Source organism: Haliaeetus albicilla, chromosome 10 (assembly GCF_947461875.1).
Source record: "Haliaeetus albicilla chromosome 10, bHalAlb1.1, whole genome shotgun sequence".
Classification (NCBI taxonomy): Eukaryota; Metazoa; Chordata; class Aves; order Accipitriformes; family Accipitridae; genus Haliaeetus; species Haliaeetus albicilla.
In genome coordinates, this window is record NC_091492.1 from 40,910,922 (window position 1) to 40,938,112 (window position 27,191).

Genomic DNA, 27,191 nt, shown 5'->3' on the forward strand with positions numbered 1-27,191 from the left:
ACGTGTCTTTGAGGGCAAGCCTTTGCATAAGTCCTCCTTGTGATGCTGCTTATTTCTGACCATGGCTGTCATCTTGTTTTACAGTCTATGGCGTGGAGCTGCTCCTGAAGACCACTGGACTGGGGCCCATTGAGTACCTGTCCTCTGGTTGGAATCTGTAAGTGCGCACTGATGTTTTTGAGAGGTGGTGAAAATTGTTGGGTCAGAAAGACCGACTTCTGAGATGAGTTTTTAGGCCTGTAGACAAGGCCGTCAGCAGGCTATTATAATTCTTCTGCCTTTGGCCTTGTGCATCTTGTTAGGCTGCAGCAGCACCAAGTACCTCTTCTCTACTGAAACACTAGTGATAAATCATTGCTCTTACTTTATTTTCTTTTTTTCTTTCCAGCTTTGACTTCTCAGTCACCCTGTTTGCATTTTTGGGGCTCATGGCACTGGCATTTAACATGGAGCCATTCTACTTCATTGTGGTCTTGCGACCCCTTCAGCTGCTGAGGTGAGACAGGAGGGCTGGGGGGGGCGGGTACAGAGAGCAGGTGGGTAAGAAAACAGCCAGGCTTGTTTTCCATCAATCCAGTTGGGGACCGAGCTCCTTACCAGGAGAGGGCAAGGATTGCGCTGTGGGTACGTGACCATGGCAAACGGGAATTGCTTGGGGTAATGAGATTAGCCAGAGTTATCAAAATGAACGATAACAAAAACTTGGGATGGGATATGAAACCCCGTGCTTTGGAGCTTAAGCTGATCTCTAATAGAGATCAAGGGATTTACCGGGGGCAGATTATCCTGTGTCTGCCTTCGTGGGGTTCTTACACCTCCTCTAAATTGTCTGATGCTGTTCAGAGAAAAGCTCTTCTGTCAGGGTGAGACAGTCTGAGCCAGTTTAATAATTTCCATTGAATTACCAGAAATTACAGTTTTCAAAGGATGCTGCTTTCTAGGGTGAAGTACAACCCTGCTCTAACTGCATCTCACACTTTAAGCAAGACTGCGGCCTGTAACCTCTCTGCAGCTCAGTAAGATGGGTCTGATTAACCCTCTCATCTCAAGGCTGTTAACAGAGGTATATTCACCTTCGCAGAATACTTTGAGAGCCATAGAGGGAAGGCATTTGAGGCAAAATGTTGTTTTGTTAAAAACAAGCTAATGTAATTTAGCTCTTCAGTGAGGATTTAAAGAACACTTTATGACACTCAAGGGGGAAAAAAAAAAATGTTTTCTCTGTTGCTCCCCTGCCAAAGCCTGTGTTTGGCAGCTGTGTTTCTCTGTAAAGGCTGATGGAGTTGCCAAATCTTAAATTAGCAGGCACAATGTAGTTTTCTTTCATCAATTTTTATTGGGTCATGGGGGAAACACAGAAAAGCTTGTGTCTGAGGAAAGGAGTAATGAATCCTGACCCTGTACACAGGACTAGTTTAAGTTCTTATGATTTTTATTTTTTTTAAATAGCTATTTATGCATCATGCTGTGTAAAAAGACGTAGACTTTTTCTTGAGATTCCTCAATCCTGTAAACACCTAGTTGAACATGTCATAAACATTCAGATGGGACAGCGGGACATTGTTAGGTGAGCAGAAACAATTTAAGCAAGAGCAGATCCTGTGAGTTTGGTGTCAGGAAACCTTACTGTTCGTTGACCTGGGAGGTGCAGAGAACTGTGATACTCTTAACTATTTCCAGCAACACCAGGAACCTTGCAGTGCTTAGGTAACTACTGGCTTCTCCTTTCAGGCTATTTAAATTGAAGAAGCGCTACAGAAATGTCCTGGACACTATGTTTGAGTTGTTCCCCCGGATGGCCAGGTACTAACTCCTTCTCTTTGGGTGATGGTGGGGAGAAGGGAGTGAAGGTTTAGTGTCTAGGGCTGGGGTCAGGATAGGGACCTGTCAAACCTGCTGAAGGTGTTTATGCTCTGATCTGTCAACAGATTGTTGCTGATTCTTCAGTGTGCTGCAGTGGGGTGTTAATCTTCCAATTTCTTGGAGCAGTATACGATAAGCAACACTCCAGCACCCTGGGCCTCCTGCTTTTGTGTTAGGAGGATAACTAAGAGTCAACGCTTGTTTAATTTTTCTCCCCCATCTCAGCTTTTGGTGAGAGGGGAGGCCCATGTGGGAGAAACATTGGCATGGATATAGTCAGTACCAGATGTTGCCCTGTCCTTAGTACAGCCACTTGAGAGCATTATGGTGAAATGGTGGGGCAGAAGGAGCTTGGTGTTTGAGTGGGGCGTCCTCAGACCTTATTCCCTTGAAGTATGTCTGAGTAGAGCATGTTAGCTAGAGAACCCTGTTCTTGGCACAGTCCCTGCATCCAAGGACATAGAGAGGGCAGAAACAGTGTGTGTTGTTCTTTAATAAAGAAACTGCAGAGAGACGTTTGTTTACCAGAAAAAGGCAGACTGGGAGGGAATCCAGGTTGCTCTTTAGTTTCTCTCTTCAGCGAGTGGCAAGCTCCTTGTCCAAGGACTTCTTGAATGAGAGCAGGCAAAGAACAGCAGAGCCACAGTGGCAGGGAAGGTGGTCTGGGGTTTTCGGTGCTACTTCCCATCCGTCGGAAATTCCTTCCAGAGCAACCAGCCTGTGACTTTGTGTTTCCCTGCCTTAGCAACTCTTCAGTAGCACAGTACTCTTTCTGTTTTTGCCTCCAGCCTGGGTTTAACCCTGCTGATCTTCTACTATTGCTTTGCCATTGTTGGCATGGAGTTCTTTGCTGGTGTGGTCTACCCGAACTGCTGCAAGTGAGTACCACAAATCCACTCCCCTCTGCAGTGGCTTTGGTGCACAGCCAGTAGCAGCAAGCTCTGGCAGCTCTGTCTCCCTGTGGAGAAGGGGCCAGAGGATGGGTCTGAAAGGAGTTTTACAGCTAAGGCAACATGCTGTGAAAATCTAGGAGACACTTCACTTCTCTAGGTAAGATTGGATGAAATGGGTTTTGCATTGCATTTGGAAAGGGAGAGATTTCTGTGGTAGGGCTGGCTGGTTTTAATGAGCTCTGTAACTTGCCTCAGCTAGCTGCACTGGGAGGGCTTCTTCATGGTACTGTGGCTGGAAACTCTTGTAACATCTGCTCTAGAGTGAACTTGGGATTTTTGTCTTGGTGATGCCAGAGTTGCTTGGCCAGACATGTTACATATTTAGGCCTCACTTTGTACCAAGATAAATTCAGCTGGTCTTGGAAGCTAAGCTGTCCTGTGTCCTTCTCATCGTAAATGATGGCAGACCACTTGGAAATGCCAAGCTTTAAGGGTGTGAGCCAAGGAGTCTAACTCAGACACTCAGTTTTGCTGGTATAATGTTTGCTGAATGCTTAGAAAGACTCCATGTGCTCCCTGGGCTTGTGCTGACCTGTGAAGGAGAGAGGCTTTCTTTCAGAGAAAAAGGCAAGTGTTAGCCAAGAGGTAGGAACTGCCACCCTGCTCACCACCTTCTAAGTGTTCTGGTATTTATAACCCTTGAGATTTTCCTTGCTTTTCCAGTTCTCTTCTCATTCTTTGTCCTGGTTTCTCCAACCAGCACAAGCACAGTCGCAGATTCCTATCGCTGGGTGAATCATACAGTTGGCAACAAGACGGTTGTGGAAGAAGGTTATTACTATCTCAACAACTTCGACAACATTTTGAACAGCTTTGGTAAGGGCAGTTTTGTCCATAGCAAAGACTATTTCTTACTCCATCTGTGTTCCTGCAGAGCTAGATGGCAGGACTGTGGTGCTCATGTAAGCCTGGGGCTCTCCCGTAGAGTCCTACTAATGCACCTCAAACGCTCAGCATCCTGCTCGTTCTGTCTGGAGAACTCCAGCTGACTAATTGTGCCATGACTGTTTTGCAAAAGTAAGCAGATGTCTCTTAAAAGCCAGTGTGAAGCCAGCAGGTCTGTTCTAACTGGTGATCAGACCAGACTTCCAGAGATGTTTATGGAGGGCTTTAAGTCACTGCCCTTCTAAAGAACCAATAGTGATGCTAATACATTTCTTTAAACCCACTGATGAAGAATTAATTTGAATGTGTTGATTACTTTCCAATTGATTTTTCTTAACGTGTGAGCAGAGATGCTTATCTCCTGGAGATTTCAGAGGTCCCCATGCTCTCTAGTGGAAAGAGTCATGTCTGTTTCTGATTCTTTTAAGAAATATAGATTAAGCCATGCTGCTGGCTCTGTGGATCTAGCCCCCTTTGTCTGAAGTAATTGCAGTGATGAGGGTCTGCATCCTGTCTCTGGATTTGCTGGCTGTATTGAAACTTTGGTGTCTTGCGTCAGTCTTCCCTGTCAAACGCTTTGTCTAAGAATCACTGTAAAGTAGGTCAGGATGGATAAAGCAATTGTGTCTATTTTTTCTCCCACTTGTATACAGTCACGCTGTTTGAGCTGACAGTCGTCAATGACTGGTACATCATCATGGTAAGTAAACCTCAGCTACCTTGTGTGTATAGACAGCACAGACTCTTTGGCAGTTGAGCTAGATCTTCCATGCCACCGCTGCTTTCTTCCCTTGGTGATTGGAGATGGGCCCAACATTGTCACTTGTTGTCAGACATCTTTTGGTCCTGATCGTTGGCAGTGGCATTTGACCTCTGGCATGCTGCTGGGCATGTTTTCTTGTGAATCTTGACCAGCCTTCAGGCCAGGTTTCACGGTCTGGACAAATGAAGTCATTCTGTATTCCAGCTTGTCACCTTGCTGTCCAAGCTGTGTTCTCATAGCAGCAACGGCTCTTACAGCCACAAGCTTTAAATGTTCTGTGTGTTTGCATATAGGAACCTCTCTTTATAGTTTGAGAGGCAGATTAGCTGCAAGGACCAGTTGGGGCATTGAGCATTGTACAGGCAGTCCCTGGGGCTACCTCTGGAGCCATGAATGAGCAACAGATCGTGTTTATGCTGCTTTATGTCTGTTGGCAAGCAGTTAACAGCAGACTCTCCCTTCTTTTGTGCACTACTGACTTCTTCCCTCTCCTCTTTAGGAAGGGGTGACATCCCAAACCACTCACTGGAGCCGTCTTTACTTCATGATCTTCTATATTGTGACCATGGTAGGTTTCTGGACATGCTTTGTGCATCAAATAGTGGGGATGAGGAGGGGAGACAGCTTTTGCTCTGTTCCAGAGGGAGCTTCCATCCCTAAATGAGGACAACTTTGCTATTCTGCATAAACGTCTTCCAGAAACAGGTGTGAGTCCACATCGCTTGCAGAAGGTTGAATTTATGGGCATTGACAAAGCTGCTGCTGCACAAATCTGGGCCTGGGGTGAGGACTAGGGCAGCACAAGAGTTTTGTTCTGTCCCCGTTGTGGTTGACTGTTACCAGTTTACTCACAGGTAGATGTGTGACGTGCATCCCCTCTGCCTTGGAGGAGCTGGGGAGCATGTTGTTGAAGCACAGACCAAAGGCTCAGCTTCCTGTTGAATTGGGCTGGAAGAATCCCCCAGCAGCAGCCTCCTGATCTCTTCTGTTCACATCCTCTCCCAGGTGGTGATGACAATCATCGTGGCTTTTATTCTGGATGCTTTTGTCTTCCGCATGAACTACACTCGGAAGAACCAAGATTCAGAAGGTCAGAACTGAGGACTGGTTGACCTACAACGTGTCTTCTCTCCCTGGTGTCTTATGTCTGTAGGAGAAAATGAGATTGGCCAGCAAAGACCAGATTTTTTTTTTGATTTTTTTTTTAATTTTTTTTTTTTAGCCTGTCTTGCTAAGCTCATTCTTATGCTTTTATGTGATATTTCTATCTGGTCTTTCTGCTCTGCCCCTCATCCCTCCGACAGCACTCCCCAAAAAAGTGTGTGTGTGTGTATGTATGTGGTTTTTTATATATATATATATGTGTGTGTGTGTGTGCGCGTGTGCGTGCGCATATAAACTTCAACTACTTGAGCCGTTTCAACAAAATTATTTGAAGATAGGAAGTCTGCGTGCATTTCATGAAGGAAATCTAGGAAATATTACAGCAATGATGTAGCAAAGCTCAACAAGAGACCTTACAGGAGGGGAAGGTGATTATTTTTTTTAAAAACCGATTTCCCTTCCTCACTAATACACTCACTGGCACCAGAAGATGTCTCCAAGTGGCTTGTCCGGCTTTTGGGCACCAAAACGCTGGATCCAAGTGGTTTGCCAGCACTCTTTGCCATGACATGGAGGACCGCCTATCCAGTTCTTACCACATCTCCCAGTTGTACTTAGACTGGTGACTATGTGCTGGTTTTGGGCATGCCTTCCTGTACCCTTTAGGAACTGACAGTGACTTGTCTCCATCCCCTCACCCCTGTGAGTCTCAGTTTTACTCACTGTCCTTTGTCCCCTGAGCTGGTTGTCTGAAACTGCATGTAACTTCATGACCTGCTAATTTAGGTGCCATAAACACATTAATCTCTTAGAGCCCTTCCCCTGCTATTCCTTCAGGTGAGCTACACCCAGACTTCTCTATTCATTCTCCATGCAGACTAATCTTAATTCTTTACACTTTTCTGCAGGAAGGGGACATAGCTGCTGCATTCATATATTTAATACCAGACAGTCTTCCCCTCAGAAATGTGATGAAGGCCCCAGCCATAGGAGTAGCTTTGATCAGCCCCTCATCTTTCTTAGGTGCCAGAAGATCAGATTTGCATGGCTCAGGCCCATAGGAGCCAGGTGGTGTTAGTTACAGAAACACTTTTCATTGTGATCCCTCCTGCACCCAGTTTGAAGAGTGCAGTGAAAGACATTTGTTAACACTGAATTCCCAAGCTGTGTTAGGCAGCTGAAGGTCAAAAGGCAGCAATTCCTGTGTGATTATTTGCTTTGCTAGTTAATTTACAGGCAAGAAAAAGCTACAAGAGTTCTTTTTAAGATACTGAGGAGCCTGATGGTTTAAAAAGCTGAGATGCTCGCTGGCCCTACACACTAGTTAACTTCTTCCCTGCCTTGTTGGGGGATGAGGACATACACGTTCTAGTCACAAAAATAGGTACAGGCTGTGCCTGGCATCTGGCTTGGTCCTGTGTGCTGTAAAGCTTTGCCTTCCAGGATTATCGTAGTGGCTGATGAAGCAATGTTCATCTTGGAGACTTTTTTTTTCTCTTTCTTTTTCTTGCCTCTCCAGAAGACAATGGCATTGTGCTGGAGAAGGAGATCTCCAAGGAGGAAGTGGTTGGCATAATCGAGCTGTACAAGCGGAGCTCAGCTGCCACTGAAACTGCACAGCTGCAGAAAATTGTTTTGCAGATGGACAAATACGGGGTAAGAGGAAACACTTACTGCAAGTTCTCGGCTTCAAGGGAGGGAGGCATGCCAGGCCCACGAATGCCTTTTGGCTGTCTTAAGAGAGAAGCTACATGTGTTTCTGTAGTGTTGAGAGCTGAGCTACTGGAGGGACTCTGCAGCATCGTCACAAAATTTTGCTGCTCTAGAAAAGTAGCAGCTGAATTTCCCCTGCACTCTGAATAGCCTTGACAAAGGCTCGTTGCTATTGCCTGCAAACTTTGCTTAGAGCTGTCCTGGCCCAGTACTGAATGGAAAAAAGTCTATTTGTTTTTCTCTAAGGAAGCCACTGTCTTGTGATTCTCCTGCATCTCTCTCTGTGCCATCGTACAGTTAGGCTTGGACAGTCCTGAAACATTATGCAGCAGTATGATGGTATCGATTCCAAACACCAGGCTTCCTTTCTCCATGGCACTGCTTACATTTTCATTCTAAAATAGGATGGGCAATTGGGAAAATGAGCTGACCTGGGTAACTGCTCTTGTCTCAGAACTGTTGTCTCATGCATCTGGGAAGAGCTTAAATGGTTGTTTTAATAATAGCCATTATGTTCCTGTATCACCACTACAAAGTGCAGGTGCTACAGTCTCTTAGGCAACCTTTATTTGCTTTGGTTGGCTTAGTATTTAAAGGCTGAGTCTTGTTCACGCAGGCAAAATTCAGAATAGCGGTGATGATACTGATCAGAAGCAGTTTTCAAGACAATAAACCAGAGGAGATGCTGTCCTCAACCTTGCAATGGAGTACAGAATGATGATGCCAGACCTGAGGTTTCTTTTGCTTCTCAATTCTGTTCATATAACTCATGTGGTCAGAGAGTAATTCAGACTTCGGCTCTCTGCTTACGTGATTTAAGAAGTCCAGGCCCATGGAGTAAATGGTGTGGTTTAGACAAGCAGGACCTGAAATTGTTCTCAGACGAGATCTTATTTGGAGGCTTGGGTTTGAGCCTTGTTCCAGACGCTGATGTTATGTTCATCTGACTAAATTAAGCACCACTGACAGATGCATCTATCCGAGCTACAGCTTCCTCTGTAGCCTTTGGGGATCTGCTCAGTGTGACTCATCTCAGCCTGCAGTAGATGCCTGCATTTGTTTAGGTAATGTGCACCCTAAAATGCCTTTTTCTCGTGACAGCAGAAGGAGCCCAGGATAGCCCGAGGTCATCAGTGGATGATGGGTGTCCTTGTGAAGGATGCCTGAAGTTCCAGGGACTGATCCTGTGAGCTGCTCAGTGACTGATGAATGTCTTTTTTGTTTTTCCCTCCTCCTTCCACCAACTCTTTAGCAAATGTCAACACTGTTTCTGGGACGCAGATCAAGGACCAAGAGTGATTTGAGTATGAAGATGTATGAGGAGGAGATACAGGTACGTGGGCCTGAGTTGGAAATATCAGCAAGTCTCTGTGGTAAGCAGAACATTGCCTAGAATAACAAACCATCCTTTTAAACACTGGAAGCCTTCTTCCTCCAAGACCCAGGCAGCCATGTGCTCTGTGAGAAGGGTGGGCGGTAGATGAAGTGTACTTCAGATTCATCCATTCTGGCATTCAGGGACTTTCTTAAACCACAGAGCACGTCAGAGCCTCTTCAGTGGGTCCAGGTGCCCGGCTGCGCAGGCGCGTGTCAGCCGAGTCACGGTGACTGCACGCTCAGTGTGTTCGTAGGCACTCCAGCTCGGCTGAGCTTACCTAGACTCACCGAGGTGGACGTGTTTGCTCCGGTTATGAGGACATGGGGCTTGGCTGCTGAACGCTAATTTGTTAAGCCACTGGAATGTGATTTGTGTTTGAGCTTGGGCGTGCCTGTCTGACACAGAAACCCAGTGTTCTCCCAGGCAGAGAGCTGCTTGGTGCCGGCAATGCTGCCTGGTTTTCCATCAGAATAGCAGGCTAACAAAGATAGGAAACACTTAAATCAACTCATTCTCTGGATTGTTTAGGACATTTCTGCTAGTGCCCTTTGTGGTCAGGAGCTTTATGCCGTGGATTTGGTCACTGTAGTGCCTGCCAGACACTAACCTCCAGGTTGAAGGTCATGGGCTAATGTAATGATTAGTACTGAAAGAATTAATCTCGCAACTATCTGAATCTGTCCTTTGTCCCTTGGGCAGCTAGCTCGGGGATGAGTCTTCAGTCCCCCTAACAAAAATAAACATGTTCTTTACCATGGAGCTGGGTGGAAATCTGCAGAGAAGCTCCCCGCCTGTTCTGCTTGGTCTCTGATTCAGGAATGTAACATGCTGTAACACCCTGGGCGCTGCCCAGGATAGGGAGCGATTCTTCAAATCCCAAACGTCATGGAGACATCAGTGCTAGAGTCCTAGAAGTTCAGGAGGGACATTCTGAGAGAGGGATGTTTCCTTGCCCGGGTTGGTCAGTTCAGCCAACTGTAGCTGAGCCATAGCTGGTACCTCTTGCTTGGAGTGTGGGTGGCAAGGTCTCGGTGCATCCAGCACAGCCATGCTGCAGTTAACCGGGTTGTTCCAGGAGGTTAGGCTATATCCAGGGCTTTGGAAAGAGGCGCTCTGTGCCTGAGCAAATGTGCCCTCACATGGCAGAGCAGCCAAAGGCTCTGCCCTTCAGGGTCCTGCTGGGGGGCTGCGAGGCCAGTATGGGGCAGAGCCTGATCTCGGTGTGTTTGATCTCCTGTTGCAGGAATGGTATGAGGAGCATTCCAGAAAAGAGGACTCTCAGACACCGTTGCAAGAGCCTGCATCTGCTTCCAACAGCTCTCTGAAGCCCCTGAGCCTCCGACAACGCTCCCAGACTGTCATTTAGGCCTAGCTAACGCAAGCCGCCTTCTATGCAATAACCTAGAGTATTACTTCACAACGTATATATTGGGATGATGTATATAGATCTGTTCAGTGTACTGTTTGGCTTTAGGGTTTAAATCTCTTCCCCTAGGCAGTGAATTGCTGAAAAACCAGAGGCTCAGGGGACTCTGTGTAAGGCTGCTACACACAGATTGAGCATGATGCCCATGCTCGGCACAGAGTGAACATCTCGGACAGAACAGAGACCTTCTCCCTCCGAGCCACTTGCCAGGCTCAAGCCTACTGTTTTTCTTACCGCTAACAGACTTTGGGGAAAGGGATGTGTAATCCATTAACAGCAGGAAATGTGCTGAAGCCACCTGCTTAATATTAAAACTTTAGCCCTTTTTGAAGATCTCTTTTGCTTAAAGGGTACCATTAACCCAGGAATAAAAGATCAGGGAGTGAGTTTTTGTTTCTTCTCCACCTTCCTTATGCAAAGAAAGGGGAGGTGGTGTGAAATTTCAGCACCTTTGGAAGAGCAGTCTGCCTTTCCCCTCCTTTTTGGCACACCTAGATGCACTCCCTGTAGTAGATCCAGCTCTGATTATTGAATTTAACTGTCCCCAAGCAGTTCTGTGGCAGCTGGAGACAGAACTGAGGGCCAGCATCTCATCGTATTATGACCATAGGCGGGACAGGAGTTTGGGGAGACAAACTCTGTCTCTGCTATAGCTATCCAATATCTGCATCACTGCTGGTGGGTTCTGCCTGCGGCACTGCCCGGGATTGGGATCACCTCTGTAAACCCCAAAGCTCCTGTCTGTTCAGTGAGAGGGGGAATTCTGCAGAGTGAAAGTGGCTGTTGACCTCTGCCACTTGGCTACCTGCTCTGTAAGTGGCAAATCTCTGGCCGGTGCTTAGCTCAAATAGATGACTAGGAGGAAGAAATGGAAGGTTTTGTATCTCCAAGTCTGACTTCTTTCTGCCTGGCTCTGGGTTAAGGAGAGCTTATGGGCATCAAACAGTACTGCTGGTTAGTCCTCACCCAGGTCACTGTTTATACTCTTTATACAGGTGAGCGAGTCCCAGCACAGCGGTGTTGCTCCTCCCTTGCTCTCACCCTTGCAGAAATGTTCCTCAGGCTGGCAAATGCTGACCGAGTCAGATCTTAGGAAGATCCACCGAAGAGCTTTACGGCTCCCCTGAATTCTGGATGCAGGAGGAACGTGGAAGACGATGATTCTTCTCACCCGTTTGGTTTTCTGCAGCTGGCAAGGAGGCTGCCAGACCCGGTAGCTGAGGGATGGGGAAGGAAGGGGGAGAAGGGATCCCTTCTCAGTTCTGCCACGTTTATTCTGTGATCGTGGCAGGTTGCGACATCGCTCGTGTTTCATTGCCCGCAATGCGATGAGAACCTGTCTCTGTGAACTCCCCTTTTTCTCCCTGTCAGCAAAGAAAGTGCTGAGGGCTAGAAGTATCTGTCAGCTGGGAGGCTCCCCTCACCTCTTGCTGTTTGATCTTTTCTCAGGTTCAGACTAAGAGTAGAGCTTGCTGGGGAGGTTTTCTCCTTCCTCCAGATAGATCAGGCAGTGGGAGATCTGTGTGCCCATTCCCTTTGTCCCACATACCTGTTTTTTCCTTGGTAGCCTCACTACATGTGGCACAAGGACAGCGGGAGAGGACTGATCCTACCCGGGCAGCTCAGGAGCATTTCCTGGGTGGATGGGACTTTCAAAAGTAGGCAAGACGGAGCTGCTTCTGAAAATCCCTCCCTGCATAGCATGGTGGGAGCATTTGGGCTATGGGATGGAAAGAGCGGGTGAGCAGCTTTCCGGGCAGAATGCACACCAGCGTCTGCTCTCAACCCTTGCCAAATTCCCTGGGTGCCTCAGGGCTACTCTTTGTTTCCTTTCTGGGTACTGCAGGTATGAAACTACTTCTGAGCTGAACCGTGAAGGACCTTAAAGGGCTGTTTTCCAAACCATAAATTTGACCACAAATTAATGAGCAGTGCAGTTGTTGCTCTTGCAGTTGCTCTGCATGGAGTCGCAGCCTGGGAGATTTATCCAGATTAGTCCTGGGGCTGGAGGAGATGTTGTTTATTCTGTTTTAAGTTGTGGGCAGGATGAATGAGCATTGTGAAGGTTAGGGGGGGAAAAAAGAAGTGGCTGTGTTTAAACTCCGCATTCCCCTACAGCCTATTTCTCCTTGTAGGGCTGTAAGTGACTTTTTTTGGGGTGTTTTCTGGGTGCAAAAGGAGCTGCAGCTTTAAGCTATATTGAGGGGGGCACTCACCTGCTTAACATGCAATAACAGGGCTCTCGCATCACAGAGATGGGAATCCTTGGGCTGGGGTTCAGGGCTTAGGTGCTGCTTCCGTGGTTTTGTGCTGAGGTGTTGATCGGCCCCCATGTACACACTGTATTAATTATTTTTGTAAACGAAGGAGGGTCACAGAAGTTTACTTCTTCCATACAACTTTGGAAGGAAACAAAGTTTGAGTACGGGGCATCCCCTTCTATTTATCCTCCTCTCCCCCACCTGACACACAGACTAACGACAGAGACAATCATTTTGTAGGGAGCAAGGGAGGAAGCACTGCAGGATTTTGTATGCTGGCGTTTTGTTTATAAAATGATTTTATGGACATGTCTGTAAAATGTTCTCTAGATATTTTCAAGCACACTAATAAAAAGCATCCTCGGCTTTGTAAAGACACTGGCTTCCTTTCCTCCTTCTCGTGTTATTCCAGAAGTGGGGCTTGGCGGCAGCTGAAGCATTTCCACAGTGTTTGAAGAGGAGCGGTGCCCGCCCTCCCTCTCTGGTGGGAACTGCTTGCGTGGGCATATTTTGCATGCATGCCCTGCCGAGCTGCTCTGAATTCTTGTTCCTGGACATGGCAAAGCCCAGCTTCCCTTCTGCCCTCCCCCCTGCCAGTTTTTTTTTCCTAAACGTTAAGATAACGCTTTCAAACTTACATTTTTTTTAAAGCTATCCCAATGCGATGTTTAAGGTTCGAAGGGGGTTTCTTTGCCCCTGTACCTCTGCATTGGTACGTTGGCTGCGGTTTTGATTGCTTAGCCCTGCTGCGTGTAAGGAAGCGGGGCTTGTCTCCCAGTATAATTCCGGCAGCTGCTGGTAACTTGTGAGCAGGTTCAGGGCAGACCCAATAGCTGCAGGCGCAGGGAGCGTTATTTTTTGTGAAAGCCCGTATCTGGTTAGAAAAAGGAGAAATGATCCAGGCCCAGGAGGCTGCTGACACCCCTAGAAAGGAGCAGGAACCAGGTCTGGCAGTTGTGCTTCTTGCAAAACAGCCCCTCTCTCCCCACGGAGGAGAAATGCGGTTGTCCATCCGTAACGGCAGTTTACTTTCCAGCCCGCCTTCTGCAGACCCTCTGACGGGGACCAGAAGCACCAAGCCCACCCGCTCCGCTTCTGCTGGGACCACGGGCTGCCCAGCCAGCGTCCCCATCCCAGGGGAGCTGAGTAATGCCCCTGGCAGCCCGTGCCGACCCCGTGCCGTGACTGGCGTGACGCTGCAGTTCCCAACCGGGCAACTAAATGGCCGAGTCAGGCGCATGTGACTGCTGTTGAGAAATCATCTGTTGGTGAACCTGGAGGAAACCACTTCCCTGAGCTGCTGGCGAAAACCGCCCTGCGTGGCCGAGGGTGTCAGCCCCCCCAGGCCCCTCTGCTGCTGGCTGGGCTCCGGAGAAGCTACTGGTGTTCCCTCTCCCCTCCAAAAACACCATGCTGGGTAAGGGTTGTGTTACACTAGCGTACGGCAGGAAAAAACACCCTCGCAGCAAACAACACAAGTCAAGGTTGGGTTTGTGTTTGGGGTTTTTATTGCAATTTTTTTTTTTTTACAGTGTCTAAACCGAGTCTTGCCAGAGGCTAACACTGTGTGTGGAAACCTTCAAGTCCTTTCCTACAGCTCCGTCCGCCGTAGGAGGAGAAAAGTAGGATCTGAAACTCGGGTTGAAAAACATAGCTTAAAAAAAGCAGGGGAAACCAGCCTCCCTTGGTTTGTTGTTGTTTTTTTTTTTTTTCCTCCAGCTTCACTTGCATTAAAACCAAGCACTGCCCTGGAGCTTTGTCTCGCCTTAACCCCACCTCGCTTTGCCTCGGCTGCTATTTCAAGCCTGCGGTGCGAACACGTCGCGTCCTTCGCAATGACAAGCTTGTGCTCAGACCTTCACAGAGTTACCCCGTGTAGCACGACCGTCCTACCCCTGTCCCAGAGCAGCCAGGATGGAGACAGGGAGGGGAAAGTAAAGTGGTTGAAGAAGTAAAACCTCTCCTGTTGTGAGCCTGGGCTGGAGCCGTCTTCTCCTCTGCCCCTTGCCACCGGGACCAGAGGAAGCTGAGGTCTTAACCTCACTCCGGCCCAGAGCCGCCTTGAGTTAAACAAGATTAAACAGAGCGGGGAGAGGAAAAAGCTAATGACTAACAGCTCCTTTTCCTGTCCCAAAGCACAACCAACAAACAGCCCCCCCCATCCCCAGAAAGCGAGGGCCGGGCTGGCACGCAATGCCTCCAGCACGGGATGGCAACGGCACGTTTGGGGTCGAGATGCCCTTGTCCCCCTGGCAGGGACAGGGAGAGGGGACGGCAAGGTCCCGATCCGGTGGGGAGGCAGAGTGAGAGCCAGGGATGGATATCCCATCTCCTGCCGGCGCTGGGGGCCGGTCAGATGGCGGAGAGACGGATCACCCTGAACTCGGTCAGCAGGGCCACGCAGAGGAAGGCCAGGTAGTAGAGGATGAGGCAGGCGCCATACGCCTTGCCCAGTTGGAAGCACTGCACTGGCACTGACACGAAGGAGAAGACCAAGCTCAGTCCTAGAGCCCCAGCGAGGATCCAGACCAGGAGGCTGTCAGGCTCCAGCTGCCGGAGAGAATGGGGAGCGATGGGGAGTGACACCGGGGTCCCGCTGCCAGCTCGACCCGTGCCACCCGTGTCCCTGCAACCTTACCTTCACCACCAGCTTGACCCGTGCCACCCGTGTCCCTGCAACCTTACCTTCACCACCACCTTGACCCGTGCCACCCGTGTCCCTGCAACCTTACCTTCACCACCAGCTTGACCCGTGCCACCCGTGTCCCTGCAACCTTACCTTCACCACCAGCTTGACCCGTGCCACCCGTGTCCCTGCAACCTTACCTTCACCACCAGCTGGCTGCTGGTCATCTGCAGCAGGCAGCCAAGTCCCACGCCGACCAGGATGTCTGGGGCACGTTCAGGATGGAGACGCAGCACAAAGCCTCCCAGAGGGTGGCACGGCCTCTTGCCTTTGGCAGATCCCAAATCTGGCGGACTCCAGCCCAAACCCCCACCCTGCTGGGGCTGGGACAGCAGTGGGGATGGGGGGGGGGGGGGATGCTGCTGGCTCCATCCCTGCAGCTCCTGCGGTTCACAAATACCATGCCAGTCCCCCCCAGCACTGTGCAGGCACTGGGGAGGTTGCCAAAATCCCAGGGACTCTGGGGTGGATCCTGCCCAGCTCCTTCCCAGGGATACCCCAGGAGCAGGGGGCTCTCCCTGGGCTGCACGCAGGGAAACCGAGGCAGCCCCTGCCCCAAGTACCACCACCACCTCCCCCCGGCACCCAAAAGGATACTGAAGATGATGCCCCCGAAGCAGGCAGAGAAGGCCATGCGGGGATAGCCCTGCCGTGCCATGGTGAGGTCGGAGAAGGTATCTGCAGAGGGAGAAGGGGAGAACTTGGGGGATGCCAGGAGAACGGGGGCACCTGGGGTGGCACTGGGGCACGGCACGGCCCTTACCCCCGATGCTGTTGCCCCAGGCCAGCAGCGTCAAGCCCAGCACGGTGTTGCTCAGCTGGAAGATGACGCCCAGGGTCCGGAGGATGTTCACCAGCTCCGTGGCCGCGGCATTGATCCACATGGCGCTGGCCAAAAACCCGAGGAAGGCAAATACCTGCCGGGCAGAGGGGTAAGCTGGTGCGTCCCGCAGGACCCCGCACACCTCCAGCCAGCCGTGTCCCTCCTGGGGACATTGGTGACCAGGAAGGAGGTCCTGGCTCCTGCTCTGCCCCCAGGACTCTCAGCCCAGTCCAGAGTGGGCTGCGCTGGTCACCGGTGGGCATTTGGGGCTGGGGGGCACCTTACGCAGTGGTACTTGGGTGGCTCCTCGTTGCTTGTGGTGATGAAGGTGATGACGGCCAGGACAGAGCCAACCAGTGTGACCAGTCCCCAGACTGGGAAGATGCCCTGGATTTGGTACAGCCCATCTGCACATGGTATAGAGAGGGAGCATCAGAGCAGCCCTGCAAGGCACCATGTGGGCTGGGGCAGGATCTGACCAGGCTTGTCCCCTAAAGCCACCTCTACCCTAAGCCCTCATGGTGCTGCTCCCCTCCGTGCCTCAGTTTCCCCAGACAGGCGAGGCCTGCCCCATTTTTCTCCCAGGACCTGGGTGCTGGGGGGGGCCAAACCCCCAGGGAAGGACGGAGACATCCAGCTGTAAACCAGCCCCCCCGGCTTGGCTCTTCGCTGGCCTGTCCTCCCCTCCCCAGATGGGGTGCCAGCTCCGAAGGGCTTCTGCAGTCCCCAGGGCTTTGGTGGCCGTCTCAGTCCCGTCCCCTCTGGATGTCCAGAGCTCCCAGGGCTCTTACAGGCGCCTGACTTCAGGGTGAGGATGCAGAGCAGGGGGCTGGTCAGGATGTGGAGGCAGTTGAGGGGTCTCTTCCAGTTCAGGTCATCCTTGTCGGGATCCACGACAGGAACGGTGAGCAGCAGCACCAGCTCCACGGGCACCTGGGGAGAAACAGCCATAAGTGGGGACCCCCAAGATGGGACACCCCAAAAGGTGTCCCATGACCTGTCCCCCCACCCGCCTGCCCTTGGACCACCATCCCCATTGCAAAGCCGAGGGGTGACGCAGCCCCAGGGGCCAGCAGCGAGGGGGATGCCCTGTACGGGGGGGGGGCTCCTCCCAGCTCGTATCCCCCCCACACTCACCTTGAGGACCTTGAAGAGCCGCCAGTACCAGGGCTTCCTCCTCCACTTGAGGTAGTCCAAGGGGCTGAGGGCAGTGGTGAGAATCCGCAGGGAATTCTCCCGGGAAGGGATGAGGGGCCGGTACTCCTCGCCTGCAAGGGGCCGCAGTGGCTGAGTGGGACGGGGGGCTCCCCGGCCCCCCAAGTCCCCCTCCCCAGCCCTTCCAGTACGGGGCTGCGGTTGCCTGTGCAGCCCCAAGGGGATCCCCCTGCCCCGCTGGCCACGGCCGCCCCATGGGTTCGGTCACACATGCAGCAGCCCGGGGGTCCCTGGGACCCCCGAGGACAGAGTGGAGCCGGCCCCGAGCCCACCGGGAACACCATACCGTAGTCTCCGCTGTTTGTGCCGGAGGACTCCTGCTCTTCAGCATCTGTCGGCATCTCTGGGGGGAAGAGGAGAGGAGGTGAGGGGGTAGAGGGAGACCCCAGCACGCCAGGGGTCCCGTCGGCACAGCTGGGCGGCCCTTACCTGGTTCCCAGGGTCCGGGGGGGGCCAGCCCTTCCCCCCGCTGCCGCCGGTGAATCCAGGTGCAGAGCACCACGGTGAACACGTAGAAGACGTACAGCCCCAGGTAACCTGGGATGGGGGGAAGCGATGTGGGGGGGTGGGTTACGGTACCCCCAGGCTGCTCCCACCACCCCCAGCCCCAACCCCTCCCTGATGCTCACCCAGAGCCTCTCCCAGCGTGATCCTGCCGAAGTAGAGGACCACGAAGGTGAAGAACACGGCCACCATGTAGAAGATGACATCCCTGAGGAAGGGCCTGGAGGCGGCCGTGAAGGGCTTGACCAGGGCGATACCCCCGGCCACCACCGTGGTCACGAACACTCCGGCGCCTGCCGACCCAACAGGTCCCTCTCAAGGCGGGGAACATCCCACGGTCCCACAACATGTCCCCCCCACCCATCACCCTCAACCCCAAGCAACCCCCAGTGGGGTTCTCCTTACCAAAAACGGCCCCGATGGCCAGCCCCGCCGTCCGCGGGTTGGAGAAGGCCACCACGGCGCTGAAGACATCGGGTGCCCCGTTGCCAAAGGCCAGGAAGGTGACACCATGGAGAGGGGACGTCAAGGAAAAGACCCGGTGGCCTCTTCCCCACGGGGACACAGGGCACATGCGTGCTCCGGCCACTGCGGGACCCCTTCCCGGTGCCGGCACACCTCCACTCGCCCCACCGCCGTCACCGGCTCACGCCCCAAATCGGTTTCCCCTGGCAGGGTACCGAGGGGACACAAAAATGTCCCCGTCACGGCCGCCCGCTCCATCCTTGCATCCCCCCCTGGCTGAGGTCCCCCGTGACCTGCCGAGGATACTGCCACGTTGTGAGACAGCTTCAGGTTGGTGGAGATGGCCGATAAGTTGGGGCAGAAGCTGGAAGGGTAGAGAAGGAGGTGGAGAAGTGGTGACGGGGCTCCTCCGGGATCACGGGGCTCCCCCGGGATCACGGGGGCTCCCCGCTCACCCTGGGGGACGGTCCCCTCCTCCTGCGGGGCTACTCACAACTTCTCCGCCGTCACGCCGAGGATGATGAAGAGGTACAGGAGCCAGAGAGCCTGTGGGGTCAGGGATGGTAGAGAGAGGGGGGTCAGTGGGGTCCCCGCGTCCCAAAAGCGGAGCGTCCCCCAGCAGCATCGCCCCAGCTCCCATCCTTACGTAGAGGGTGACGGCCAGGGGCAGCAGGCGGGGGGGGAAGACGCAGAAGACCCCCTGGAGGTAGTCGAGGAAGCCACCCTCCAGCCGGCAGTCGGGGTTGCTCCGGACGAAGCGGCACCACTCGGAGCTGTTGCGTTTCCGCACCTCCCAGCACTGCGGGGGTAGAGCGTGGGGCGCTCGGTCGGGCACCCCGAGTCCCATTCCCCACCCCGAGAGCCCCACCACCCTCCGGCGAGGGGCTGAAATTGGGCAACCCTTGCCCGGCTGCCAGGCTCTGCTTTCGGTAGGTCGCCGTCATCCCTGCCTCAGTTTCCCCATCTGTGCTACGTGTGCGTGGGTCACGGGCTATGCCAAGGCCAGCGGGGGTGAAAACCCTCGTCCCCATCCCTGTCCCCGTCCCCGGCAGCGCGTCCCCCACCCGACCCCAGCCACGGGAAAGCGCCGGCCTGGCAAGCGACGAGGTTTTCGGAGGAGAAAACCACCAGCGGAGGGAAATCCGAGTGAGATCCCGGCTGCGATAGCAGGGACAAGGGACGCAGGGACGGGATGGGACCCCACCACCCTGGCGGCACCCACATCCCTCCCACCCGCCCTCAAATCCCACCGCAGCCCCCACACTCACATCCAGGCCCCGGCTGTGGCTCAGAGCATCCCACCCGGGAGGGACGGTGCCCCCCAGGTCCAGCGTCAGTGGGGTCCCGGCTGGTTGCACCCCATTGTCCCCCGCCAGCACCCCGACCAGGCTGAGGACCCCGGCCAGGCTGAGGGTCCCGGCCGGCCCCATAGCACCCTGCCCCATAGCACCCTGCCCTATAGCAGGGGTCTGTCCCGGGTGGGTGTGGGGGGGGTCACCTACCGCTGGCAGCGACCCCCGGGGAGGGAGAGCGGGGACAACTCCCGGGTCCCCATCCCACGCTCCCCGGGTAGGGCGGAGGAAGGGTTAAAACATGAAAAATTCAAAAGGAAAAGATAAAGGATAAAAAAAATAACGAGAAAAGGCACAGCGACCCACGGTCACGCTGCCACGTCCTCGGGTTGGGGGGGGGGGAGGCTCAGCCCCCCCCCGGGGCCGCTCCGAGCGCCTGCGGAGCCACGGGATAGGGGAGAGGGGGGGTGGTGGGAAAGTACACGAGTGGGGCCGGCACCGACCCCCCCCGCAGGATCAGGGGACACGAGGGGCACACCCGCCCCCAAGCCAGGGAGGGGACGGGGAGATCCCGATGTAGGTGGGGGGGGAATGCTGGGGGGACCCCGGGGACCCCCACCCGCCCCGCGGACCCACCGTGGCGGCGCGGCCCCGCTGTCGTGCGCGGGCAGCTGATTCCCCCCCCCGTCTTAAAGGGGCCGCCACCCTCCGCTCTTAAAGGGACAGCGCCGCTTTTTTCCGCGTGGCTGGGCAGGGTGTCTGCCGTGGGGGTGGGGGGGGATCAGCCCCGACCCCACGTACCATCCTCGCTCTCTGCCCCGTCCCTCCGCATCCCGGTGCCCACGGGACAGAAGGTTGGGCACCCACCCTGGGTGCTGCACCCACCTAGCCCCCTATTTGGGGGGGTGACCCTCTGAGACCGGGCGAGCTCATCACAGGCATGGCCGAGGATGTTGTGCCGGAGGGAGCAGCAGGCTGTGCCCCGTGGCAGGGCAGCTACGCCAGCGTCGAGGCTGCGGTGCATGGAGCTGCACGGACCCCCCCGGAGATCCACAGACACCCCCATGTCAGTGGCCCCGCGACCCCGCAGAGGGGTCTTTGCTGCTGCCGGTGTCCCTCTCCGCATACCCTCCTCCAGGAGACCCTGCTGCCCCCAGCCCCGGTCGTGCCCCTGCCCCGTGCAAGCCCCCACACTGGGTTTTTTGTGGGGAGGGGGCTGCAGGCTGACCCCCACGGCCGGAGCTGACAAGGGGAGCGTGACCGTCAGTGCGGCCCTAAGAGCCTTACTGGATTAAATGGGCCATTTCCCACCCTGGCCAGCTTCTCTCCGAAGCCACGTGCCAGGCTTCTCCCCAGGGAGAGGGGAAAGGAAGGAAAATAAAGACCCAAAGGCAGCACCCAGCTTGGAGGGGCTCCAACAGGACCCCACGTCCAGCCTGGCACCCAAAGGCCAGCGGCACCCGCCGGGTGCAAGCCCTGGGCATCACCCCCAGCCTCAAGGGACCGTGCCGCTTTCTGCTCAACGGGTTTTTCTGGTTTTAGGCCAAATTTCGGCGCTTGCTGGCACAGCTCGTGTCCCCGCTCACGCAGGCGGTGGGTGCGCTGCGCTCCCCGCTTGGTTTCTGCACCCACGTCTCTGCGTGTGGCTGAGTCCAGGTGGCCAGCGTGGTCTCCTACAGCACCGAGTGCAGGAGCGGGGCGCTGGGCACTACTGGAAAATGAACCAGCAGCAACTGGGAGCTGGTGGGGCACACTGGGCCACGCCACATGCCTGTATGAGCCATGCCTTTGGGGTGCTGCCCTGCCCAGAATACTTCCAGGTGGGTGGCACTTTTTCCAGCTCCACGGCTGATCCAATAAAGGGCATTACCGGTCCCCTCCCTGCTGGGCACTGGGACGCGTCCCAGCACGGTGGTCCAGCAGTATCCCCACCCTGGCGGCCCCCAGCTGAGCCCCCTCACCCCCAGCACCCGCTGGGCATCGCGGTTCAGTGTGGGCTCCGGGAATTTGGGGTAAAGCTCCGTCCTTCCTCCATGCTACCTGGCACCTTGCTGTGGCATGGCACGAGCGTGCCAGGCCTCAGGCGGGCGGCTGCGGTGGTGCTCGGGGCAATACCGAGCTGGGGGCTATATAGCGCCGGGTAATGGGGACTGCATGCACCCCACGGTGATCTTGCCACCGCGGGTGGGGGGCTCTGACCACTCTGCCCCCCACCCCACTGGGACACCCCACGCCTCAGGGGGACTTTGCCCGCTGGCGGAGCGGGGAGGGCAGTAAACAGGCGCCGCCCGGGATTACACAAGGCCGGGGCCGCGGCGGCGCTGGGGCACCAACACCCCCCCACACTCGGGTCCAAAACCCCAGTGGGGTGCAACGCCCCCCCCCGCGGGGACTGGGGGGCTGGGTGTGCGGGAGGGGAGCTGGGGGCGTGGCCCTCGCCTCGCCCCGCCCTCTACCCCGCCCCTTGCTCCTCGCCCCGCCCCTAAGCCCGCCCACCGCCCCTAAGCCCGCCCCTTGCCCTTCGCCCCGCCCCCGCCGCCGTCCCCGCCATGGCGGCGCTGCGGGCGGTGCTGGGGGCCGCGCTGGCCGCCGTTTTGGCCGGGGCAGCGCCCGCCGCCGCCGTTTCTCCGCCGCCCCGTAATGTCTCCGTGCTGCTGGAGCCCGGCTCCGGGCAGCTCCGCGTCCTGCCCGGCCGTCACCCGGCCGCCGTTGCCTGGGCCAGCCTCGAAGACCGGATCCCCGCTGTCGGGTAAGACCGGGCTGGGCTGCCCCAGGGACCGGACCGGGTCGGGCCCGGCTGGGCTGTCCCGGGTGGGCTTGCCCCGGGGAACCCCCGGAGCCGAGCGGGGATGGGGCCTCAGGGGAGCCGGGCCGGGTGGGGCGCCCCGTCGTGCCCCCCCCTGCCCCGTGGCCGTGTCTCCCCATATCCGTGTCCCACTCGTGGCCGTGTCACACCCACCCCCCCCAGCTGGGCTTTCCTGGAGGTGACCACCAACGCCTCGTACACCGACAGCCTGCAGGCCTATGCCGCCGGGCTCGCCGAGGCCGCCGTCTCCGAGCAGGTAAGGGGTGACCCCTCCGAAAATGGGGTCTTCCTCCCCTCTTCCCCGGGTGACCCCCACCCGTGACACCCCCACCCGTGTCCCCCAGCTGATGTACATGCACTGGATGAACACCATGGTGGGCTACTGCGGCCCCTTCAAGTACGAGAGCGAGTATTGCGAGAAGCTGCGGAGCTACCTCGAGGCCAACCTGGCCTGGATGGAGGAGCAGATGGGGAAAGGGGAGGACCCCGAGTACTGGCACCAGGTGAGGATGGGGTACCCCCAGCCGGGGTGAACACCCCCCCCCCCCCTACATCTCCCTGGGCTAATTGGGGCGTTAATCAAGAGGAGGGGACAAGACAAGGAGGGGTTCCCCGGCGTCCTGGCCGGGTTCCAGGTGGGATGACGGGGATGCGGCCGCCGTGGATCCGCTTCCCTTGGACGAGGAGCAGAGGTGACCCCTGACTTTCTCCCCCCCCCCCCCGCCAGAGCCTCCCACGCCGCTCTTGGGGTGCACAGGGGGTGGCTCGGTGCCACCCCGGCCACCAGTGCTGAGTCACGGCCCCGCTGACGGTGACGCATCCCCCCGCGCCTCCTCCCGCCTCTGCAGCGGCACCGGGACCCACCGGATCTGCTGCGTCCCCCAGGGGAAAGGGGGGGACACCCCGTCCCCTGAAATCCGTCGCCCTTCTTCCCCGCGGGAGCCGAGTGCCAGCTCTGTCCCCTGTCCCCACAGGTACGCCTGGCCCTGCTGCAGCTGAAGGGGCTGGAGGACAGCTACAACGGGCGCCTGGATTTTCCCCGGGGCAGGTTCACCCTGGCACCTTTCGGCTTCCTGTAAGTTGCTTCTCGGAGGTGATGGGGACTGGGGGGGGGGTCGTCACTTCAGGGGTTGGGGTGCTGCTTGGGGGGGGCCGTGGGGACGATTCCTGGATGTCAAGGGACACCTAGTTTTGCTCCCGAGTCCCCCTTGCCCACCTTCTCCAGGCGCTCGTGCTCTGCTGCTGGGGAAAGATGGGGCCAAGGCAGGTTCTCCTCCTTACCCCGGCAGCATGGGCTTGGGTGGTGGGTGCCCCCCACCCCAGGCCCACTGCAGCACCCTGCCTCGGTTTCCCCACTGCTGTGCTCACCCTTCCCTCCCTGCTCAGGCTGCAGGGGTGCTCGTACCCGCGCCCTGGCGCAATGGAGAAACACCCTCTGGCCCAGACGGACGGACGGAGAGCTCTGAGCCAGCTTGGCTCGTGGGTTGGGGTATCCCTGGACCTGACACCCTGTGTCTTGCTTCCCCCCAGCCTGCTGCAGTTGGGGGGTGACCTGGAAGACCTGGAATCTGCCCTGAACCGCTCCTCCCCACGGCGTGTCCTGGGCTCAGGCTCCTGCTCTGCCCTCCTGAAGCTGCTGCCGGGCCATCGGGATCTCCTGGTCGCCCACGACACTTGGACCTCCTACCAGTCCATGCTGCGCATCATCAAGAAGTACACGCTGCCCTTCCGTGTCTCAGCTGGCGGTGCGTGGGCTGGGCTGGGGGGCTGCGTCTGACACCCCCCCCCCTCCCTGCTGATGCTCCCCTGCATCCCTCCCCGCTCCAGGCAATTCTCAGATCCCCGGGAGCGTCCAGGTGTTTTCCTCCTACCCCGGCACCATCTTCTCCGGGGATGATTTCTACATCCTCAGCAGCGGGTTGGTGAGTGGGGTCTGGTCCTGGGGGACCCCTCCCCGGCCCCGTTGCCCTCCCTATCGCTCCCCTCCCCACAGGTAGCGCTGGAAACCACCATCGGGAACAACAACCCGGCACGGTGGAAGTACCTGGATCCACGGGGCAGCGTCCTGGAGTGGCTGAGGAACATCGTGGCCAACCGCCTGGCCCGCAGCGGTCCCGAGTGGGCCGCCGTCTTCCGACGGTTCAACAGCGGCACGTGAGCAGGGAGCAGTTATCCCGGGGAGGGTGGGATCGGATGGAGGGATGCTCCCCCCCCCGCAGGCAGCAGGGATGTCCCCGGGAAGAGGCTGGCTGCCAGAGGGATGCTTTTCCCCCTTCTCCGTGCCAGGTACAACAACCAGTGGATGGTGGTGGACTATAATGCCTTCACGCCGGGGAAAGCGAGCCCACCGCCGGGTGTGCTGACCGTGCTGGAGCAGATCCCGTGAGTGGCCCCCCCCGTTCCTCCCCGAGCTCCGGCTCCTGGGCTGAGCCACAGCAGAAGCGTCTCCTTTCCCGTCCCCGTGGATTTGGGAAAGCCCTAAGGGTCCTGTCTGCCCCGGCCCCCACGGGTGGGATTTGGGCGATGGGGATGCTGATGCAGGCAGGAGCTGCCCGTGCTGCCAGTCTGCACTTAAAGGTTCTCCAGGGATGCTCGTATGCGGGTGATGGGTGCCCAGCACCCCTGGCTGGGGTGGGAACCCAGCAGCGGGGACCCCCACCTGGGCTGCTCCCCTTCCCAGCGTGTGTCGTCCCCCCCGGCTGGATTTCCCAGTCTCCTCTAATGGATGCTCTTCGTCCCAGCGCAGGGGCCTGGTGGTGGCGGCCGATCGGACGGAGCTGCTGTACCAGCAGGGCTACTGGGCCAGTTACAACCTGCCGTGAGCTCCGTCCGGCCTCATCCCACCCCACTGATGCTCCGTAAAGGGGGGGGGGGGCAGCCAACGCTGGCCTTGCCCCCCCCTCCCCGCCGTTGGGTGCTGACTCGCTGGGTTTCCCCCCCCTCCACACACACACCAGGTACTTCGAGGAGATCTTCAACGCCAGCGGGAACCCGGAGCTGGTGAAGAAATACGGCGACTGGTTCACCTACGACAAGAACCCGCGCGCCCAGATCTTCCGCCGGAACCAGACGCTGGTCCGCGACCTGGACTCCATGGTCCGCCTGATGAGGTGGGTGCTAGGGACCCCCCCCAAACCTGGGTGTTCCCCCCCCCCCAGGGATTTTCAACCCTCAGGCGTGATTTTTTTCATCATCATGATAAATTTATATATATTTTTTCCCCCAACTTTCATCGTGACTCTCTCTTGGCCATTCTGCAGGTCCAACAACTACCTGCGGGACCCGCTGTCGCGGTGCGGGGGCTGCGACCCCCCCCAGAACGCCGAGAACGCCATCTCCGCCCGCTCCGACCTCAACCCCCCCAACGGCACCTACCCCTTCCCTGCCCTGCGCCAGCGCTGCCACGGCGGCACCGATATGAAGGTGGGAGAGCCAGGGCAGCTGTGGGGGGCCGGGGGTCCCCTCTTTGGGGCTGTACCCCCCTCCGACAGCTCCCCCCAGCTTGTGTTGCCCCTTCACCATGCTGATTTACACTCCTGTTTTGATTTTTTTTTTTTTTTTTTTCCTCCCCCCCCCTGCACTAGGTCACCTCCTCGGGCATGGCCCCCACCTTCGGGCTGGTGGCCGCCAGCGGTCCCACCTGGGGTGACGTGCCCCCCTTCCGCTGGAGCACGTCCCCCTGTGGCAACCTGCTGCACATGGGTCACCCCGACCTCTGGACCTTCCCCCCTATCAAAGTCCGCTGGGAGTGAGCGGGTGTTACTGGGCTGAACCCGTCTGTCCATCTGTGGGCGTCTGTCCTGCGTGGGAATCCCCTATGGGTGGGGGTCTCAGTGCTACCCACTCTTCTATCCCCAGGGGACTGGTTTTGGGTGCAAGGGCGGGGGGGGTCCCCTGCCCCCTTGGCTCTTTCTGCTTCTGCCTCTCGCTGCCACATCCCCGCAAGGGGCTGTGCCCCCTCCCCGCCAAAGGGCTCCAGCCCTGGGATGTTTCCTTGGGTGCTGACATCTCGTTTTGGGGGGGCTCTTCCCAGAAAATGGGGGGGGTCCTGGGAGGCTGGGGCTCGCCTGCAGGGCAAAGAGGAGGGGAGCGAGCTGGTTTGGCGGCGACAAATAAAGCGCTCTGCGTGCAGTGGAGGTGGTGGCGGTGCTTTGTGCTCTGCTGAGATTCTCTGGTGTCTCGTATAAGGGTTGGGCTCACGCAGAGGTGTTCTTCCCCCCCCCCCCCCCCCCAAATTAACGGGGTGCTCCCTGCTTCCCCGCTGGCTCTGGTGGACGAGTGTGCAGCCAGCCAGGCTGGGCTTTTTTGGGGTGCAGGCTGCTAAGGTTTCTCTGCTGCTGTATCAGGCTGGGTACCTTGCGTGGGGTAGAGCTGCTGAAATGGGGGAGCCCGGGGTGTGGGCTGGAGGGGGCAGGTCCCGCTGCTCACCCCCCTGGACGGTGTGACTGTCCTCATCCCTTTTGTCTTCCCCCTCCTCTGCCACCTGTGTTTCCCCCCCCCAGCCCCAAAACCCCCGTTTGCAAAATCCTCTTACCGCAGCTCCCTTGATCCGCTCTGCCTCGTTAGGAATAACGAGGTCATTACTGGGGGATTAATGAGCTGGTGCTCGGCAGCGCTTTGAAGGCGCCAGGTTCCCACCAGGGCTGGGGGCTGCTGGGGGCCCCTGCGGCTCCCTGGGGGCTGCGTGGGGCCAGGTTGCAGCAGGTCTGGGCTGTTGGGGTGCTAGCACCCCCAAAAGCTGGGATGGGTGCCCTGGACAGGGCAGGTGTCCAAAATCTGCTGTGCTGGGGGGGTTGCAGGTAAGGTGGGGGGTGGTAGAGCCTGTGCACATGTCTCCTGGTGTCCCCGTGGTGTGTGGGCTTCTGGGGTAGGGGGTTGCTGCTGGGGAGGGGTCCCTGTGACTCAGTTTCCCCGGGTGGGAGGAGGTCATTGCCACCGACTGACGGGGCAGCGAGGAGGGGCGGGCGGCATGTCGATGCCAAAGACTGGGCACACTGGAAATGCGGCGGCGGTTGCGTTGCTGCTTCCCTTCCTTTTTTTTTTTTTTTCTTTTC

At 56.5% G+C, this 27,191-nt stretch overlaps 3 protein-coding genes across 10 annotated transcripts in view; 2 read left to right on the top strand and 1 right to left on the bottom strand.

Moving 5' to 3' along the window:
• The window catches only part of TPCN1 (two pore segment channel 1), a 49,686-nt gene extending 36,962 nt beyond the window's left edge, over positions 1-12,724 (top strand). For all 7 annotated transcript variants that reach the window (XM_069795284.1, XM_069795283.1, XM_069795286.1 and 4 more), the window contains 11 exons: positions 85-157; positions 389-496; positions 1,732-1,803; positions 2,652-2,741; positions 3,517-3,632; positions 4,355-4,401; positions 4,964-5,032; positions 5,470-5,554; positions 7,088-7,224; positions 8,534-8,614; positions 9,903-12,724. In XM_069795284.1, coding sequence (XP_069651385.1) covers positions 85-157; positions 389-496; positions 1,732-1,803; positions 2,652-2,741; positions 3,517-3,632; positions 4,355-4,401; positions 4,964-5,032; positions 5,470-5,554; positions 7,088-7,224; positions 8,534-8,614; positions 9,903-10,025 — 1,001 coding nt within the window. In that variant the 3' untranslated portion in view covers positions 10,026-12,724. The remainder of the gene's footprint in view (positions 1-84; positions 158-388; positions 497-1,731; positions 1,804-2,651; positions 2,742-3,516; positions 3,633-4,354; positions 4,402-4,963; positions 5,033-5,469; positions 5,555-7,087; positions 7,225-8,533; positions 8,615-9,902) is intronic.
• A 1,107-nt stretch (positions 12,725-13,831) lies between these two features.
• Positions 13,832-19,741, bottom strand: SLC8B1 (solute carrier family 8 member B1). Of its 2 annotated transcripts, XM_069795293.1 has the most exons (15): positions 19,308-19,737; positions 18,686-18,838; positions 18,533-18,585; positions 18,345-18,403; positions 17,980-18,084; positions 17,700-17,867; positions 17,500-17,607; positions 17,357-17,413; positions 16,993-17,123; positions 16,647-16,788; positions 16,141-16,262; positions 15,796-15,949; positions 15,630-15,710; positions 15,173-15,237; positions 13,832-14,896 (listed from the first exon to the last, which is right to left on the bottom strand). In XM_069795293.1, the coding sequence occupies exons 1-15, from the start codon at positions 19,482-19,484 to the stop codon at positions 14,699-14,701; spliced, it is 1,773 nt and encodes a 590-aa protein (XP_069651394.1). In that variant the 5' UTR covers positions 19,485-19,737; the 3' UTR covers positions 13,832-14,698. The 2 variants fall into 2 exon arrangements, with proteins under 2 accessions (XP_069651394.1, XP_069651395.1); XM_069795294.1 differs by lacking the exon at positions 17,500-17,607 and having other exon boundaries at positions 19,308-19,741.
• Positions 19,742-21,853: 2,112 nt separating this feature from the next.
• Positions 21,854-26,340, top strand: PLBD2 (phospholipase B domain containing 2). The gene is made up of 12 exons (XM_069795296.1): positions 21,854-22,080; positions 22,300-22,393; positions 22,482-22,640; positions 23,112-23,212; positions 23,668-23,882; positions 23,965-24,059; positions 24,131-24,291; positions 24,424-24,519; positions 24,884-24,955; positions 25,095-25,247; positions 25,398-25,560; positions 25,722-26,340. The coding sequence occupies exons 1-12, from the start codon at positions 21,881-21,883 to the stop codon at positions 25,887-25,889; spliced, it is 1,677 nt and encodes a 558-aa protein (XP_069651397.1). The 5' UTR covers positions 21,854-21,880; the 3' UTR covers positions 25,890-26,340.
• The last annotated feature ends 851 nt before the right edge of the window (positions 26,341-27,191 follow it).